This window comes from Vicia villosa, linkage group LG6, assembly GCF_029867415.1.
Source record: "Vicia villosa cultivar HV-30 ecotype Madison, WI linkage group LG6, Vvil1.0, whole genome shotgun sequence".
NCBI lineage: Eukaryota > Viridiplantae > Streptophyta > Magnoliopsida > Fabales > Fabaceae > Vicia > Vicia villosa.
In genome coordinates, this window is record NC_081185.1 from 157,263,655 (window position 1) to 157,280,603 (window position 16,949).

A 16,949-nucleotide genomic window follows, 5' to 3' on the forward strand; every position below is an offset into this window, starting at 1 on the left:
ACAAGTTATTTGCAGCATTTGTTGAGGGAAACGGTAATACTTCCTCTGCACTCGTGGTCGAAGGTGCAGTTGTTGACACTGAAACTGGCAAAGTCCCTGAAAGTCCTGTATTATTCTCAGGCACCGACTGGGAATTATCTGCAGGTCTCGATCCATTTGGACCCGTTGTATCCCTTGTTCCTTGAGTGGAATTCGAATTTGCCGCTCCTGATCCTGTGCTTTGTGAGGGATCTTGATCACCCCCTGCACTGGCTGTAACAGCCATTTTCTTGTTGTACCTTCGTTTGGGAACCGGTTGTGCACTGTTTGTTAATTTACCGTTCCTAAGGTTCATACAAGGTCTTGATATTGTCTAGACAAAACAAAGCAATTGATTAAAACAATCCGTTCGACACCGTCCCACTGGGCGTGCCAATTTGTTTACGGTGATTTCCAGTAAACAACCGCTAGTCCTCCAAACTATAATAAATATGATTTGGTTACTCGCAGGATCGACTAGATTGATCCTAGGACACATAGTCAATTAGATTGTTATCAATATTCTTTAGAACCATGTTCATGATTCGTTGTCTTCGACAAATGTTATTCGATTGAAAACATACACTTTTAGTGATGACTTGATTATATGTGATTATGACTTTAAAATGTAAACAACGCAGATAACGTAACATGCAATTCTGTTAAAAAGAATCTTAAAACATAAAACTGTTAAAGATCTTGAAAGTAAATAACATGAAAATAAATAACATGAAAGTAAATAACATGAAAGTAAAGATACAGTAATGTAAATGACAAGAAGTAAGTAGAATGCAAGAATTTAAAGATATTCGAAAACGAAAAGCAATAAAAGATAATACTCATGTATTAAGATGGTGGTGTCATACGTACATTTTCTCAGCGAACTCGTTCTCGTTAACGCTTGATACTTGAGTAAATATGTGAGTGATTTGTACAAAATGAACACACGGAATTCTATCATAAAAACTCCTATTTATACTAGTTTCGACCATAACGGCCCTATGCTAATCCGCTGCCACGTTTCTCATAAGAACTTCCAGCGATGACATCTGTGAATAAGCAGTTACGCAACTATCTTCGAATTTCAAATCTTCCCGCCTGAGTCCATCTTCGACGCGTGGCAGTATGTTAATAACACTTACTAACAAACACGCTAAATAATAATACTTAAGCAAATTCATAAATTTTGTCTAAGTCTTCGAGGATATGTCCTTCCAATAGCTTTCAGTAGCCATCATCTTCATAAAAAACTTAGACATTTTTTACTATCGAAACATGGCCATCAGTAGCCATTTTATATTTCTCAGAGATGGTCATCAGTAACCACCTTGCCTTCGATCATACACTCCTTCGAAGCACATATATTTGTTCAACGAAATTTTCAGCTAACAGATAGTCAAAGTGCAATACACCTGTCGAAGAATTCAGCCTATCATGACCGAACTAAGCACATTGATGTGAGGCTGCATTTTGTCAGAGGAGTAATCGAGCGTGGAGAAGTCCAAGTGCTGAAGGTTTCGACTGAAGACAATGCTGCTGATATGATCACCAAGACATTGCCGAGTTGCAAGTTTTTCCACTGTATGCAGTTGATAAAGCTGCATGAAGAAAGCTAGTCTGTTCCCTGACGTTGTAGAGTTAGGTCCAATGTGGAGATTTGTGAGATATTGGATCGAACTCTAGTATTGTCGAAGGGTAGCTTCTTGGTTCGACAGTTCGACAGAGTTAAGCATGAAGTCGAAGGATTGTTCACATGCTGGTGTCGAAGTGTGCATGCTGTAGTCGAAGATGGGTCTAGCATGCAGATGTCGAAGATGCTAGAGTTGTTAGCATGTTAAATTAGGTTTTAGTGTTTAAACCCTAATTTGTTAAGTTATCTTGTTTATTAAGTTGGTCTGTGTAATGGGCCTTGCTGAAAAAGCCCATTAGTTAGTATGTTAGGTTTTATTATAAATAGCATACTAGTCTCTCATCATTGCTAAGCTGCAAATCCTAATTTAGAGTGAGAGAGGTTATTTGTTATTCTTGTAAACTTGTAATCTTGTTCTAAGAGAAAGTAAAAGAATAGCAGTTATAACCATTCTTGTGTTCTTATTCTCTTCCCTAATTCCCTATTATACTTTGTTATTGGCATTGAATTCACACCACATTATATATTCCTCCATAAATAGTAGTCTTAATAATTACAAATATCACTATTAATTATAAATATTTTGATTTGAATTCTAATTATATACCATTAATAATTTCCTAAATTATACAAAATATGATAAGAAACTAATAATCATATTATTTCCTTATTAACCGAAGCTCAACTTATCTAAATTTTTTTATTAATTATTCTAATTAAACTAATTGCAACTCTTAAAAACCATCAACATTCTTGTTGAGAACGTTCTTCTCCCATGTCAAAGTTTTGACTTTTTCAAATTCACAATAGTATAGTCATCACAATAGCTAGGTACAATATTTTCCAAATAACATTTTTATTAATTTGTAGTGAGAAAAATGGAATATCATATGAATTTTAATTCCAACAATAGTATAACATAATTCAACATGCTAGAAATTTAGGTACTAAGATGATTGAATATTCATGAGCATAGCTGACTTGACTAATAGATTCTTAGTGATGACTGAGTCCTAGTTCTTTCCTCCCTCAGTTTTTGTACTCTTTCTCCTTCAACAAAATAGCCATCAATTATCTCTCTCTCTTTATTTACTCTCAATGTTCCAAATCAAACAACAATAACTCTTTCTGCATGTTTAAGGTTGGTGTTTCCTTAATAATTTTCTCTTTCTTTCAAAAAATTCTCTTGTTTTCTTTGCTTTCTCCAAAACCTAACAGTACATAATCATGTTAACTTGTTCTTTACATGTTTGTTTCCTGCATGTGGTTCTTTATGATTTTTGTTATATGTTACTACTTGTTTATCCACTTGGTTATTTAGTATCGTTCTTCATCATTGATTAATTCATTTGTGTTAATTTAACTTTTGGACAAAAACAAGTTTCTAATTTGATGTTAGATTTTGCAGGCTTGAGTTATAGTGTTTTGCTGCAAAAGCTAAATTACTTGTTCATAACTTACAATAATCTATGAACAAGTAGTTTAATCATGAATGCAAACGAACATAGATTTGTGAGGTGAGGTTGCTTAATCATGTTTTGCATGAATAATTTAATTTCAAATTAATAACAAGATCCTGTGACTTACCTCGTTAGTCTCTGCAGTTGCGCACGCGCACGAGGGATATATTAGTTTAACAAAAAGAAAGTTAACAAGATTCGGTATGTTTCTTTTGATTCCAGGTTTGAGGATTGGAGATCAGAGTCATCTTTTAGTATAGAGCAGACCGGTTCGACAAACATAAGAAAAGAGAGACCAAGAGTAAGTGATGTTTTGAAGAGTATTGGAAGAAAACTTGAAAGTGGTTTCGAGAAGATGAGGAGATTCGGAAGAAGTTCTTCGGTAGTTCACCCTGTAAGTGAAGGACAAACAAAGAAATCGGTTTCTTCCAAGAGCAAAATTCTCGATCCACAAGGGCCTATGCTTCAGAAATGGAACAAAATCTTTGTAATCACATGTGTAATGGCCATCTCTGTAGACCCTCTTTTCTTTTACATTCCGGTGATTGTCGGTAAAAACAAATGTGTTGATTTGGATGAAGCACTGCAGACTACTGCCAGTGTTCTTCGCACGTTCTTCGATCTCTTCTACATTCTTCGCATCATCTTTCAGTTTAGAACCGGATTCATTGCACCTTTTTCTCTTGTTTTCGGAAGAGGCGAACTCGTTGACGATCCCGTCGCCATAATGAAACGATACTTGAGTTCTCATTTCATCATTGACATTCTATCAATTATTCCACTTCCACAGGTATCTTTCATTTGAGCTTCATTCTTTATCGAGTATATATTATTTTTTCCGATGCGAAAGAGATAATTTTGCTATTGTTTTTGCATTTCAGATTATTTGTTTGGCTATATTTCCACACATGAAAAATTCAGCTCCATTTGTAGCAAAGGATTTATTGAAGTATGCAGTATTAATCCAGTATGTGCCGCGACTACTACGGATTTGGCCATTATTCAAAGAAGTAACTAGAACTTCAGGAATATTGACAGAGACAGCATGGGCTGGAGCTGCTTACAATCTTTTTCTCTACATGCTTGCGAGTCATGTAAATCGATTTTATTTCGCTCTTAAGATTCGATTATCTTATATATGTTCCTAGTTATTATCATTGATCACTAAATTCTTGTATATGGTTGATGCATAGATGGTTGGAGCAAACTGGTATATACTTTCAGTAGAGTCGCAAGTGCGGTGCTGGCGCCGAGAGATGAACAAGGTTTCAATCTTTCGCGAATCATACTTGGGCTGTGGACGGCACAATGAAACTGTCTTCAAACTTCTCAACAGTACATGTCTTTTGGTTGACCCTGATAATGTTAATGACACAAAAACCTTCAATTATGGAATATTTTTCGATGGTCTTCAATCCGGTGTCATAGACTCAACCACTGAATTTCATCAGAAGTTCTTCTACTGCTTTTGGTGGGGTTTGCGCAATTTAAGGTTCGCGAATGATATTTTGCGTTATTTTCTTAATAATATATGCACATTATAGAACTATAGAACTTTATATCACAATTCTGTCATATTTTACAGTTCTGTTGGACAAAACCTCAAGACAAGTACTTATGTGACAGAGATATCCTTTGCAATTTTCATTGCCATCTTTGGATTGGTTTTGTTCGCGTTTCTTATCGGAAACATGCAGGTAAGTGTTGATTCAAAATTAACCACAATTTCGAAAACCGTTTATAGTCCAAGTTTGCATAAGTTTGTGAGCTAATAGATTGTGTTGAACATTGTTACAGAAATATTTGCAATCTACAACAGTTAGAGTAGAAGAGATGAGAGTGAGAAAGAGAGACGCAGAATTGTGGATGTCGCACCGAATGTTACCTGATAACTTGAAGCAAAGGATTAGAAAGTATGAACAATACAAATGGCAGAAAAATCGAGGTGTTGAAGAAGAGACGTTAATTCTTAACCTCCCTAAGGATCTCAGAAGAGACATAAAGCGTCATCTTTGCTTAGCTTTAGTTAAAAAAGTGAGTGTAATTCATAATCATCTCACCGTGAAATCATTTTTCGTCGACGAATATATACTATATTTTTTCTGTACATGTATAATGAACATTTCGTGTTCTTTAATTTTGAATTAGGTGCCACTGTTTGAGAAAATGAATGAACAATTGTTGGATGCAATGTGTGATAGATTGAAGCCGGTTCTGTATACAGAGAAGAGTTGCATTGTTCGCGAAGAAGATCCGGTTGATGAAATGCTTTTCATCATGCGTGGAAAAGTCGCTACTATGACAACAAATGGTGGAAGAACTGGTTTTTTCAACTCCTTATTTCTAAATCCTGGTGATTTTTGTGGAGAGGAGCTTTTAACATGGGCTTTGGATCCAAACTCGTCTTCAAATCTACCGACTTCAACTAGAACGGTAGAAACTATATCAGAAGTAGAAGGATTTGCACTCATGGCCGATGATTTGAAGTTTGTCGCTTCCCAATTTCGGCGTCTTATCAACAGCAAACAACTCCAACACACTTTCAGGTATGGCTTGATACAGTCTTTCCTTTTGATTATGGAAATAGCTTATACATAAGGTTTATCTTCTACAATATATACTTTGTTTGAAGGTCATATTCGCCGCAATGGAAGACATGGGGCGCGTGTTTCATACAAGCAGCATGGCGTCGATACTCGAAAAAGAAGATTGAGAGGACGTTGCGTGAAGCAGAAGACAAGCTACAAGATGCTTTGGCAAATGAGGAAGGTCCAACTATAAGCCTTGGTGCAACCATATATGCATCAAGGTTTGCGGCAAATGCGTTAAGAAACTTGAGAAGAAATAACACATTCAACAGAATGCAGCCGAGATTAATGCCTCTTTTGCCTCCAAAGCCAGCTGAGCCTGATTTCACAGCTCAGAAACACTAGGCCTGGCTAAGAAATTCAAGTTTGATAGAATAGAAACAAAACTACAAATAGGAGCATGGTTAACATTATACATACTTCATTCATTGTATTTGTGTGCATATACATGTAACTATGTAAAATTTTCTTGTAGTGTAGTGGGACAATTTTGTTTTGTATGAAGAATAAAACATCTAGCTATGTGAATTTCCAATAAAGTGGCTTAATTTGTATAACATTTTTATTTTATTCTTAGTTGTAAATTGATAAGTTATGTTTTTATCAGCTTTTATTCTATCGTTTTATTTAAGATTTTGCTTTGTTTATGAAATTGACACTATAAGAAGTTGTCTTTGCCTTTCTTTGAATCTTGCTTGCTCGACATCACTTCTCTCCTCATGGTTTCTATCTCTTAGATGGGGAGATCTGGGACGATCTCTCCTTGGTTGTTGAGACCTTGTCTCCAAACTCTGCGAATACCCTCTTACATACACCCACAAGTGGCCCTCAGTAGGGTTGTTTATGGAATGTTTTTTTTTTTTAGAAAACCAAACCAAAACTATAGTTAAATTTTACTCAAACCGAATCGTTTCCATTCATTTAGAATCAAACCTAACCAAAACTATTGGTTTGATATATCGTTAAGAAATTTCAAACGTTAGAAGACAATTTTTTCCAAACCGAACCATTTGTTAAAGAACCAAACCGTTAAACTATTTTTTGAAATTTTTAAAAAAAAATTTAAGACTTATTTTTAGTATTTTTCATTTTCGATTTGGTTCGGTTCGGTTTCAGTTTTGGTTCAGTTTATTTGTTATATGGTTCGGTTCTACAACCATTAGTACAATATAGTTTGGTTCACTAACCAAAAATAAATAAATATATCTAATAAATATATCTAATAAAGAAGAATTTTAATTTTAATTTAAGTCAAGTATATCTTCTTTTATGTATAAAAATTTGTAAATATCTAAAATATATAATTAATTATGCAGATAATATAAATATCCCCTGCGAGATAGTACAAGTACGATCATTCTATTCTCTTTTTCTCCCTGAAACTCGAATTCACACAAAACCCTAATTTCAGAAGATTTCCCCAAATTCCACAATGGAAGAAGAAAAGAGCCATAGAATGTTCAACCTCTTCGTGAAGCACTTGAACGGTAAAACCCTAACCCTATTATTCCCATCTCCGATCCTTTCCGCAACTTCCATCAAGGATCGTCTCTTCCATCTCACCGGAATCCCAACCCAACACCAGCGCCTCGTCACCGGTTGCCGCCACCTCAACGACGATAAATCGGTGATATGCTGTTCGCCGGAAGAAGGAAACATGTTCCCCTCCGTGCGTCTTCTTCTCCGTTTGAAAGGCGGGAAGGGAGGATTTGGATCGCTGTTGCGTGGGGCGGCGACGAAAGCAGGGCAGAAGAAGACGAACAATTTTGATGCATGTAGGGATATGAGCGGAAGAAGATTGAGACATGTTAATGCTGAGAAGAGGTTGGAGGAATGGAGAGATGGTGAGGAGGATAGGAAGCTTGAGAAGGTTGCGGAGGATTTTCTGAAGAAACAGATGAAGAAGAATAAGGGGAAGGGTAAGAGTGGTGGTGTTGAGGGTGAGGCTCAGAAGTATGTTGCAAAATATAGGGAACAGTCTGAACGATGTGTTGCGGAGGTTGCTTTGTCTGTTCAGGAGTCTCTCAGAAATTCTAAGCGGAAGTCTTCCATAATATCGGAAGCTCCCCATCCTCGCGATCCCAAGAAATTGAAGATATGGTAAGCCATTTCTTCTTATCTTAGTTTTGTTTTTGTATTTTTCAATTATTGCCTGGTATTGATTATTAGGATTATTAGGATTATTAGGAAGGCTGTGGTTAACAATATAATTTAGTGTATGTTTGGTTGTAGTTACGAAAGAACTGATTTTATTAGATTGGTTTTGATTGAACTTGAGCTTATGTAAAATGATTCGGTGTTTGGATACATTCTTGGAAACAAATCATTTTTATCGGTTTATATTTGGATGGTTTGGGTTAGATCAGAATTGCCGGCTTGTTAAAAAATTTTGTTGGTTTTCCTCACCACTATCCGGCCCACTGGACCGACTCATGCGGTTTGGGGGTTAATTCTGGCATCAAGTGGTTCCAGCCCATTCTCAATCGCAGTTGCCGGGATCGAACCTTAGTCCTCCCTTACAAGTCCAACGCCAATCACCACTAGACCAACTAACGTTTGGTCCTGTGTGTGTTAATTTAGAAGCTAGAAATATTAGTTTAGAATTGATTTTGGGACTGAAATCAATTATAAAGCTGGAGGCCAAATATAACAATGTATGTTCAAATCATGTTTGACTAACCCACACTTGGTTCTAGGTTTAATAAGAAATCTGGTTGTGTTTGTTTATTTGAATCAAATTTTAATTTTATGGATTGGTATTAATGTTTGTTCTGTGTTGTGTTTGGATTTTCTAGGATGGGGAAGAGGGCACTGAGTGACAGTGACAGTAGTGATGATTCTGATGAAGATGTTAATGATGTTGAGGAAGAAACTGAGAAATCTGTTTTGTTAAATAGTCAGAACGAGTCGGGGTTAAACAAAGCTGATGATAGTTCTGATTCTGTGACTGGTCTAAAGAGGGACGGAGGCTCATCTGGGGTTGGCTCGTGTGAGAGTGGATCTGAGGAAGAAAAGGAAGCTGTTGTTGAAGAAGGCAAAGTGGAAACTGTTGAAGGATCCCCCCAAAGTAATGGAACTATTGAGGCAAAACTGAGTGTTGCTGCTGAACCCATGCTAAATGATGACATGACTGAGGCTAAAGTTGTTCCTTGTTCTGAGATGTTGGATTCTGGAATTAGTGCTCAAGATATTGTCTGTCAGGATCACAAGGTTGATGTTACTGTTACTCAAGCCTCAGATCTTGTGAGCTCTGAAATTGTGCCTAATGACATGGAAATTGACGGTTCTCTTGAGCATAGACCAGCTGTCAATGAAGAAAGCTTGCCAAGCACTATTGTTCCAGCAAAAGAAGAGCCTCTAAATCTTGATGCTTTTAATTCAGCAGCAGAACTTGAGGTATGTTTTTAAAACATATTGATGGCTTTTATGGTGTTATACGCTTGGATATGTTTATGTGTTTCATATAATTGATACAAATGACAACTTTTAAGCAAAACTGTTGCAAACTGTTTTTTTAATAGAAATCAACTGATATTTATATTTCTTTTCTAACTTATGGAATAGAGTTTATATCTATCTTATAGAATAGATTGTAGTGTTGTTAAATTATGTCAACTCTACTATTAGCAGTATAGCAACACATTTTGATAAATCAGTTATAGCAGTACGTAATGAATACTGAAGTGGCGGTCAAATTTTTTATAACTAAAATTAAATTCAAAACCTGAAGTGGTGAGTCGGTTAGTGAGTATTATATATAATACCTAAAGCAATAAAACCTCAGTACGACTACCTAGGTTAAGACCAAACACAGCCTAAAAAAAGAAGGTAATTGTTCTGCTTCCACTATCAAGTAACCACTTTATTCTTCATTTTGTTCCTTCATCTCCTTCAAGCAATGTATGCAACTATACATCATACTCTATTAATTGTTTGAAATATTGAGCTTTTGAGTTTTATACTAGTTACTTTTTTAATTTATGTTTGTGAAGCATTTACTTGTGTGCAACATGCTTTATTTTATATACAATTATTTATATTTCAATTTTCAACTGCTTTACGGCTTCTGCTATTTACCCATTACGTTATCTGCTATTTCTCATCGAATTTATCGAATTATGGTGATCCGTGCTACTTTCTGCAATATTAATAGCACTGATAGAATGTTGTGTGACGGACTTGTAGTTTTACACATATATGATTGGGTAGAAGACAAGTCTTCTTGTTTATAGACTAGGTACCATTATGTGTTAAACTTGTAGGCTCTGAAGTTTGATGTATACCCATGGATATTGATCTCAGGTTCTTGGCTTGGAAAAGTTGAAGACTGAACTCCAGTCACAGGGACTAAAATGCGGAGGTACTTTGCAGGAGCGTGCTGCCAGACTTTTTCTTTTAAAATCGACACCCCTGGATAAACTTCCAAAGAAACTGCTAGCGAAGAAATGAACGGCACATTGATATGCATCTGTCATCTGAGAAGATCCTTCTATGTACAGTTTTTTAACGGATCCTACGTTTTTGTTTAACAGTTAATTGTGTACTGGTTTGTGTAACAAACTAATGCGTCCATTTTATGTTCATTCTGTTTTACCAGTGCAATAATTATGCTACCAAACTGGCAAAGAAAGCTGAACAATGTATAATCAAGTCTTATTTTGTTTGATGAACACTTTTTATTAGATTGTAAAATAGTATAAGATTGCAGCTAGCATAATCATGGCAGTGACAATTAAACATATGTTTTATTGTTGAATTATATTTTATTGTTGAATTATAAATTATTGTCAAATTTTTGTTTCAGCAGAAATGTGAAAATAAGTATTTGCAGCCGTGAAAATTTTATGTAAGCTTTTTGCCATTGATTTACTTTAAGCAAAATTTAAACATTATGAAGTTAATTCTACAAAATATAAAACCATTGAGAATAAATTCAACATTGATGAGAATGTAGACTCAATATGTTAAACCAATCTATGTACTACTGATACATATCCCAGACCTCTGGTAGTGTGATGTGTACAATGGATGTTAATTGATTCATGGGAAATGAGGAGAGGGAGAGTTACGGCAAACTGGGCATGTGCTGTTCATGCGAAGCCATTCATCAATGCAATGAGCATGGAAGCAATGTCTGCATTCAGGAATGCATCTGATTACGTCCTTACTGTTGTACTCTGAGAGACATATTGGGCAACATCTGGTTCCATCGTTGTGTTCCACTCCCGGCAGTCGTCGACTCTCCCCTAATACAATCTTCTCAAAAGATTCGATTGTTGACTCATCCAAACCCACCCCCATCCTTGTAATGTTGATGGTAATGGCAGGTTCATCTGATATTATCCTTCTGCGACTATAGCGTGATAAGCATCCCGTCGCAACTGCACACAAAAAAGCTGTTCCCCCAACACATAATATGATGATTCTAGAGATCAAAAGGTTGTTTTGTGAATGACCTGAAAACGGAAAAGTTCGGTATCTGTCAAAAGAAATATAAGGATTTCCATGACTTTCTACTTTCAATTTGCATGCACCCTGCTGAATTCATCTATTTTCCACGTTATGAGTCACCAAACAAATGACTTGATATGCAAAAAAAATAATCAGTAATTACCCGTTTGTTGATTTGTATTGTTAGAGAAACAGCGAACTTGATCACTATTTCTGCTCTCGAGTCCGCACATGTCATCTTGTAATTCGCAATATCTACAATTTGGTGAAGACCATGTTAGTTCAAAATCTTCACTAAGCTGGTTGTTTAAGAAAAAATCTTGATATGAACTATCAACTGGAACTGAGAGATTTCTAATAACATAGCAAGACTGAGGCAATGAACCGGTGAAGCTCAATGAAGGAATAACTGATACAAAATGTGTAGAACTGCTAAGACAGTCAACAGGTATGAATTGTGATCCAATGTTTGGAGTTGAGCAGCTCAAGAGGGTGTAATTCGTGAGAAATCCGGTAACGAAAGGTGAACCTGAAAGATTAAGGCTTAGAAGACGATTTGGAAGACAACGCTGAGGGTCATAGACTTGTATGTATTGTCGAAGATAATCAATTTCACGAACATAGAACACTCCTGAATAAGGAAGTGTTAGAATTATTCTGCTATCATTAGTACAACTTAATTCGAAACCAGGATAACCACAATAAGAATATTGATCACCTTCAACTTCTAATCGAAAAGGAAAACGAATAAGGATGTTATTCTCACTGCACCAAGAATTTTGACATGAATTTTCTAAAGTATATATGACAGGAAATAATATGAACAAGTGAAAGAGGAAGTTCATTGCTATTTTAGATGAACAAGAACAGAAACAAACCAACTAAAAATGAAGATTGCATATTTTGAAAACCATTCATCCAAGTTAAGTACAAGCAATAAGAAAAAGTCAAATGGTATTATATATTGGTAATTAGTAAAGTCTAACACAGAGATATAGAAGGTATCAACTAAGGTATGTCATGTTTTTGCCATGTCAGCATAATAGGCAATAAGATAAAAATAAAATGTTCATCAATGATTATTTTTCAGCTTTCATTAGTTTTGCTTTTGCAGCTAAATCATCATGTTAATTCTACATACATCATCATCATATTATATAGAATATTATATAGATTCTTATCTGCAAGTTCATTCCAAAGTTAACTAGTTGGACACTCACACTGGTGGCTTGTTATGGACTCCTTAACAAGAAATAGTCTTCACAGACATTTTTGTTTCTCTTTCCCTACCTAAAGATAATCAAATTTATAATTGTGAATGTCATGTGCATGGTGTTAATAAAATTTAGTTTAATAAATAATAGTAATTTGAGGTATATTGCATTGTAGTGCAGCACACGGCTTGTTCCACATAATTGCCAGGTTTTGAAGAAAAATTGAACCGAAATTGATTTTGTAAAAATGATTATGATTAAAAACAAAGTTGTAGATAAAATAAGTTGTGTTTAAAATAGATTTATGTAAAAGTGAGTTGAATAATAAATTTTAATCTAAAAATCATGTTTGAATTCAAAAAGTTACAAAATTTCAACTTCAAATATAATCAATTTTAAAGTATATAATCAATTATATTTTAAAAGAATCACACGTATTAAAAAGATTGATTTTGGGATCTAAAAAAGAATAGTGGTGCAACATGTTGTTTCGCCTGCTATTTTTATATGATGTTGATTAAGTTAAAAAATATAACATATTCAGTTAGTACAAAATACATTAAAATCAATTATATATTTTTAAAAATAATTTGATAATAGAAACGAAACATATAAGGGGCGTTTGTTTCACGAAGTCAAAATTGTTGGACTATCCTTCCTATTTGTAAGTCTTTGTTATTATCTAACAAAGAGGAATATGATTTAGATGTGAGAGACAACAAGAAAAAGTAGATAGAAGAGTGAAATCCTACGGTTTCATTTCAGCATAGAGTAGTTCCACAAAATCAGAGCTTGCGCATAATCCAGTGGTCGGATCATCCTGAAAATTTTGCCACAGTGTTAATGACTCATAGGAGTACATTCTGAATGGTAGAGATTGAATTCTGAGCTTTATAAGTCCGTTTGTTGAGTCCATCTTTGAGGTGCAAATTTCTTGGTGTTTTTGGGTTGTTTTGTTTTTCTTGATTCTTGTTGTATTCCAAGATTGATTGTAGATCTTATTGATGTTTATGTATGCCTCTTAGTGTTAGATAGAACCTTGTTTGTACCCATTGTTGATTATTGTGGAGATATTAAGTGGCCTACGGGTCCCGTGGTTTTATACTCCTGGTTAACAGGCGATTTTCCACGCTAAAATTGTGTTGTGTTGTTTGGTGTGTTTTGTTGTTTGTCCTTGCATTTGGTATTTGGGAGAGGTCGTGGTGTTGACTTATTCTTACGCGTTTGTGGATCTGCTCCCTACAAGTGGTATTAGAGTCGTGGTTTGATTTGTGTAACGATGGAGACGAACACATCTATGATGGTGAGTTTGAATGTTTCAACTATAATGTTAGGAAAGAAAAAAATGAAAGATTTACTTTATGTGAAAGATTTTCACTTACCGGTTTTCTCTAAAGAAAAACTTGATATAAAGGGTGATGAAGAATGGATTTTATTGCATAGACAAGTTTGTGGTTATATTTGCTAGTGGGTGGGTGATAATGTTTAGAATCATGTGAGTTCGGTAATCATGTCCGCTCTCTTTGGACCAAACTTGAGGAGTTGTATGCAAGAAAGGCAGGGAATAATAAGTTGTTCTTGTTCAAGCAATTGATGTCATTGAGGTATAGTGGTGGTTCACCAATGGCCGATCACTTGAACACTTTCCAAGGGATTCTAAATCAATTGTCGGCGATGAATCTTACTTTTGATGATGAAATTCTAGGTTTGAGGCTTCTTGGTACTTTTCCTAATTGTTGGGATACTTTTAGGACATCCTTGTCTAACTTCGCTTCAAATGGTATCATCTCGATGGACTTGGCTAAAAGTAGTGTGTTGAATGAGGAGTTGAGGCATAAGTCACAAGGTTCTTCTTCACATTCTGAGGTGTTGGTCATCGAATTGAGGGGGATACATTAAAGTAGAGGTTCAAGTAATCGTGGGGCATCACGTGGTAAATCACAAGGAGACCCTAATAGATTCTCTAATATTCAATGTAATCATTACGGAGAAAATGGACACATAAAAAGATATTGCGGAAAGTTGAAAAAGGGAAAACAAGAAGAAGAGCTACAACAACGACAAAAGGAAGGCAACAGTAATGAAGATGTTGTTATTGTTGATGATTTCTTTGTTGTTTGTGATATTTGTGTAGAGAATGCCAATCTATCTTGTGATGAGATGGACTGGGTGGTCGATAATGTTGCTTCTACTCATGTAACCTCGAGACATGATCTTTTTTCAATTTACGATAATGAAAAAGGTTTGAGCATTTTAGCAAAGAAGAATGTGTTGTATGGTGTCTCCGATGCAAAGTTGAGAAAGTGTTCACATTGTTTAGCGGGTAAGCAAATACAAGTTTCCTTTATGTCTTCTAAACCAAAGAGGAAATCAGAAGTGTTGGAATTAGTGCATTTTGATGTGTGTGGTTCAATGAAGACAATGTCACTTGGTGGTGCATATTACTTTGTGACTTTCATTGATGATTGTTCTCGGAAAACATGGGCTTATACCTTGAAGATGAAAGATCAAGTATTAGATACCTTCAAGTTATTTCAAGCATCGTTTCAAAGAGAAACGAGGATAAAGCCACAATCGATGTTTCTACTTTTTCATGAATCGGGCAAGTCATCTAGAGAATGAATGGCATAATTAAAAAATTTGCACCCATCTTAATAAATGGGCGGCTATGGAGTCTTTCGCAAGGGCGACATGCCACATCGTCTGTCCTGAGAGAATTATGGCCCCCTTTATGGGGGGTTTCACACTTATATCGATACAATCTTTAATAGAGAAAAGCCTTCAATCATTAGTCTTAAAACCCTTGCATTCGTCCAAGCCTAAAAAATATGATCTCCTAAAAGAATTATGAAAATTTTCCTTTTATAATAGTAAAAACGTGTTAGAAATGGCGGGATGATTTGTAAAAGTGTGTCATAATCGCGCGACCATTTTCCAGCGGCTAACTCAGTTTTTGAGTTTTCCAAATTTCTTATTTTTCTCTTCTTTTGATAGCTTTGGTTTTGCTCTAAACCCATGCAGTTCTTCACTGATTTCTACTAAAAACATAAGAAATTGTTGATAAAATTACATGATGATTAAATATCATCATACGACAACCAAAATAACACACAGAGATGAAACTACATGACACAAACCACTTATTTATAAATAAAGGGAAAAAAGGGACGCACTTAGGTGATTTCAAATAAAACAATTAGGAAATTTCTTTATCCACCTCCCTATGGGGGTGACCCCAGCGAAAACCCCAAGACGCCCCTGCTTCGGAGATGTATCTCCGAAGTATTTTTTTTTTTAGATTTTTCCAGACATCGGAGATGTATCTCCGAAAAAATCCCAAAACTTGGGATTTTGATTAATTCGGAGATGCATCTCCGAAAAAATCAAAAAAATTTAAAAATCCCAAAAATTAAAATTTTGGGATATTAATTAATTCAGATATCATAAATTTGATATAATTTATGAGTAATGAATAATAATAATTATATATTTTGATATAATTTATGAGTTATGAATAATAATTATTATATATTTCTATTCTAATTCATATTTTAAAATTTAAAATAATTTTAATTAAAAAAATTAAAATAATTTCAATTACAAAAAATTTAAAATAATTCCAATTATTAAAATGTAGTTATGAATAATTTCAATTCATGTTTCTACGATTGATAATAATATTGAAAGAGATCAAGTAAGACTGATGATGATAATAATAATAATAATGATAAAAAAAATTATTTTTCATAGTAAATTATGATAAAAAAAATTATTTTTCATAATTAATAATGAATTATAATTTTTCATTTAGTTTAAAAAAATTAAAAAAAGATTTTGTCTTAATTTTATTTAATGAATAAATTTTATATTTAATTCCATATAATTTAAAATTTACTTATGAAATTAAAATGTTTTTAATTTATATAAGTTAGTAAAATAGCTTTTAACTTTAAAATTGTTTAGGAAATTTTGATTTACCTTGATTTTATTGATTCACCTTCATTTTATTGTTTCACCTTGATTTTATACCTATTAATTGTATTGATTCACCTTGATTTTAATTTTTTAGTAATTATTGAATTTTTTCGGAAGTGTATATCCGAAACATTCGAAGACCAATTTGGTCTTGGAATATTTCGGATATGCATCTTCGAAGACACCCCTCTCCCAAAAAAGGCATTTTCAGAAATGCATCTCCGAAAACACCTTTTTTTCGTGTTTTCGGAAGTGCACTTCCGAAATCAACTTTTTTTCAGAAAAAATGATTTTGGAGATGTATCTCCGAAATATAGGGGCATTCTGGAAAATTCTCCGCGGGTGACCAATAAGGTTAGGAGGTGAATAAAGAAATTTCCAAAAATTAACCCAAAATGACTCATCGAAGGGGAAAGATGTAAGAAAATGGGTAAAAAAATAAAATACTAGTAAATGGTGTTTGAAAAATGTATTATGAGAATATTTTATATAGTTTTTTATATTGATTCTTTCTTTTTTTTTTTTTTGGAATTCGAAACATTAAAAATAATATGTTTAAATATTAGTGTTATAGCATATATTATTTAGGTCATCTTGAGAAATTTTACTACCC

The 16,949-nt window shown here is 34.4% G+C and overlaps 3 protein-coding genes across 3 annotated transcripts; 2 read left to right on the plus strand and 1 right to left on the minus strand.

Annotated features, from left to right (window-relative positions):
• The first annotated feature begins 2,629 nt into the window (after window positions 1-2,629).
• Window positions 2,630-6,291, plus strand: LOC131612925 (cyclic nucleotide-gated ion channel 1-like). Its single transcript, XM_058884665.1, has 9 exons — window positions 2,630-2,789; window positions 3,057-3,165; window positions 3,331-3,898; window positions 3,990-4,202; window positions 4,302-4,600; window positions 4,694-4,805; window positions 4,906-5,142; window positions 5,257-5,654; window positions 5,741-6,291. The coding sequence occupies exons 2-9, from the start codon at window positions 3,137-3,139 to the stop codon at window positions 6,039-6,041; spliced, it is 2,157 nt and encodes a 718-aa protein (XP_058740648.1). The 5' UTR covers window positions 2,630-2,789; window positions 3,057-3,136; the 3' UTR covers window positions 6,042-6,291.
• Window positions 6,292-7,031: 740 nt separating this feature from the next.
• On the plus strand, window positions 7,032-10,368 carry LOC131610742 (uncharacterized). Its single transcript, XM_058882779.1, has 3 exons — window positions 7,032-7,796; window positions 8,492-9,092; window positions 9,999-10,368. The coding sequence occupies exons 1-3, from the start codon at window positions 7,129-7,131 to the stop codon at window positions 10,143-10,145; spliced, it is 1,416 nt and encodes a 471-aa protein (XP_058738762.1). The 5' UTR covers window positions 7,032-7,128; the 3' UTR covers window positions 10,146-10,368.
• A 2-nt stretch (window positions 10,369-10,370) lies between these two features.
• Window positions 10,371-12,057, minus strand: LOC131610743 (putative RING-H2 finger protein ATL21A). Its single transcript, XM_058882780.1, has 2 exons — window positions 11,311-12,057; window positions 10,371-11,152 (listed from the first exon to the last, which is right to left on the minus strand). The coding sequence occupies exons 1-2, from the start codon at window positions 11,990-11,992 to the stop codon at window positions 10,737-10,739; spliced, it is 1,098 nt and encodes a 365-aa protein (XP_058738763.1). The 5' UTR covers window positions 11,993-12,057; the 3' UTR covers window positions 10,371-10,736.
• Between the last annotated feature and the right edge of the window lie 4,892 nt (window positions 12,058-16,949).

Excerpts from the sequence above, each read along its gene's own strand:
- LOC131610742 (XM_058882779.1), top strand. The coding sequence starts at position 7,129 with ATGGAAGAAGAAAAGAGCCATAGAATGTTCAACCTCTTCGTGAAGCAC. Across the intron at positions 7,797-8,491 it reads CCCAAGAAATTGAAGATATG|GATGGGGAAGAGGGCACTGA; the intron begins GTAAGCCATTTC and ends TGGATTTTCTAG. Across the intron at positions 9,093-9,998 it reads ATTCAGCAGCAGAACTTGAG|GTTCTTGGCTTGGAAAAGTT; the intron begins GTATGTTTTTAA and ends TATTGATCTCAG.
- LOC131610743 (XM_058882780.1), bottom strand. The coding sequence starts at position 11,992 with ATGAACTTCCTCTTTCACTTGTTCATATTATTTCCTGTCATATATACT. Across the intron at positions 11,153-11,310 it reads CAATACAAATCAACAAACGG|GTCATTCACAAAACAACCTT; the intron begins GTAATTACTGAT and ends TTCCGTTTTCAG.
- LOC131612925 (XM_058884665.1), top strand. The coding sequence starts at position 3,137 with ATGAATGCAAACGAACATAGATTTGTGAG. Across the intron at positions 3,899-3,989 it reads CAATTATTCCACTTCCACAG|ATTATTTGTTTGGCTATATT; the intron begins GTATCTTTCATT and ends TTTGCATTTCAG. Across the intron at positions 4,203-4,301 it reads TCTACATGCTTGCGAGTCAT|ATGGTTGGAGCAAACTGGTA; the intron begins GTAAATCGATTT and ends GTTGATGCATAG.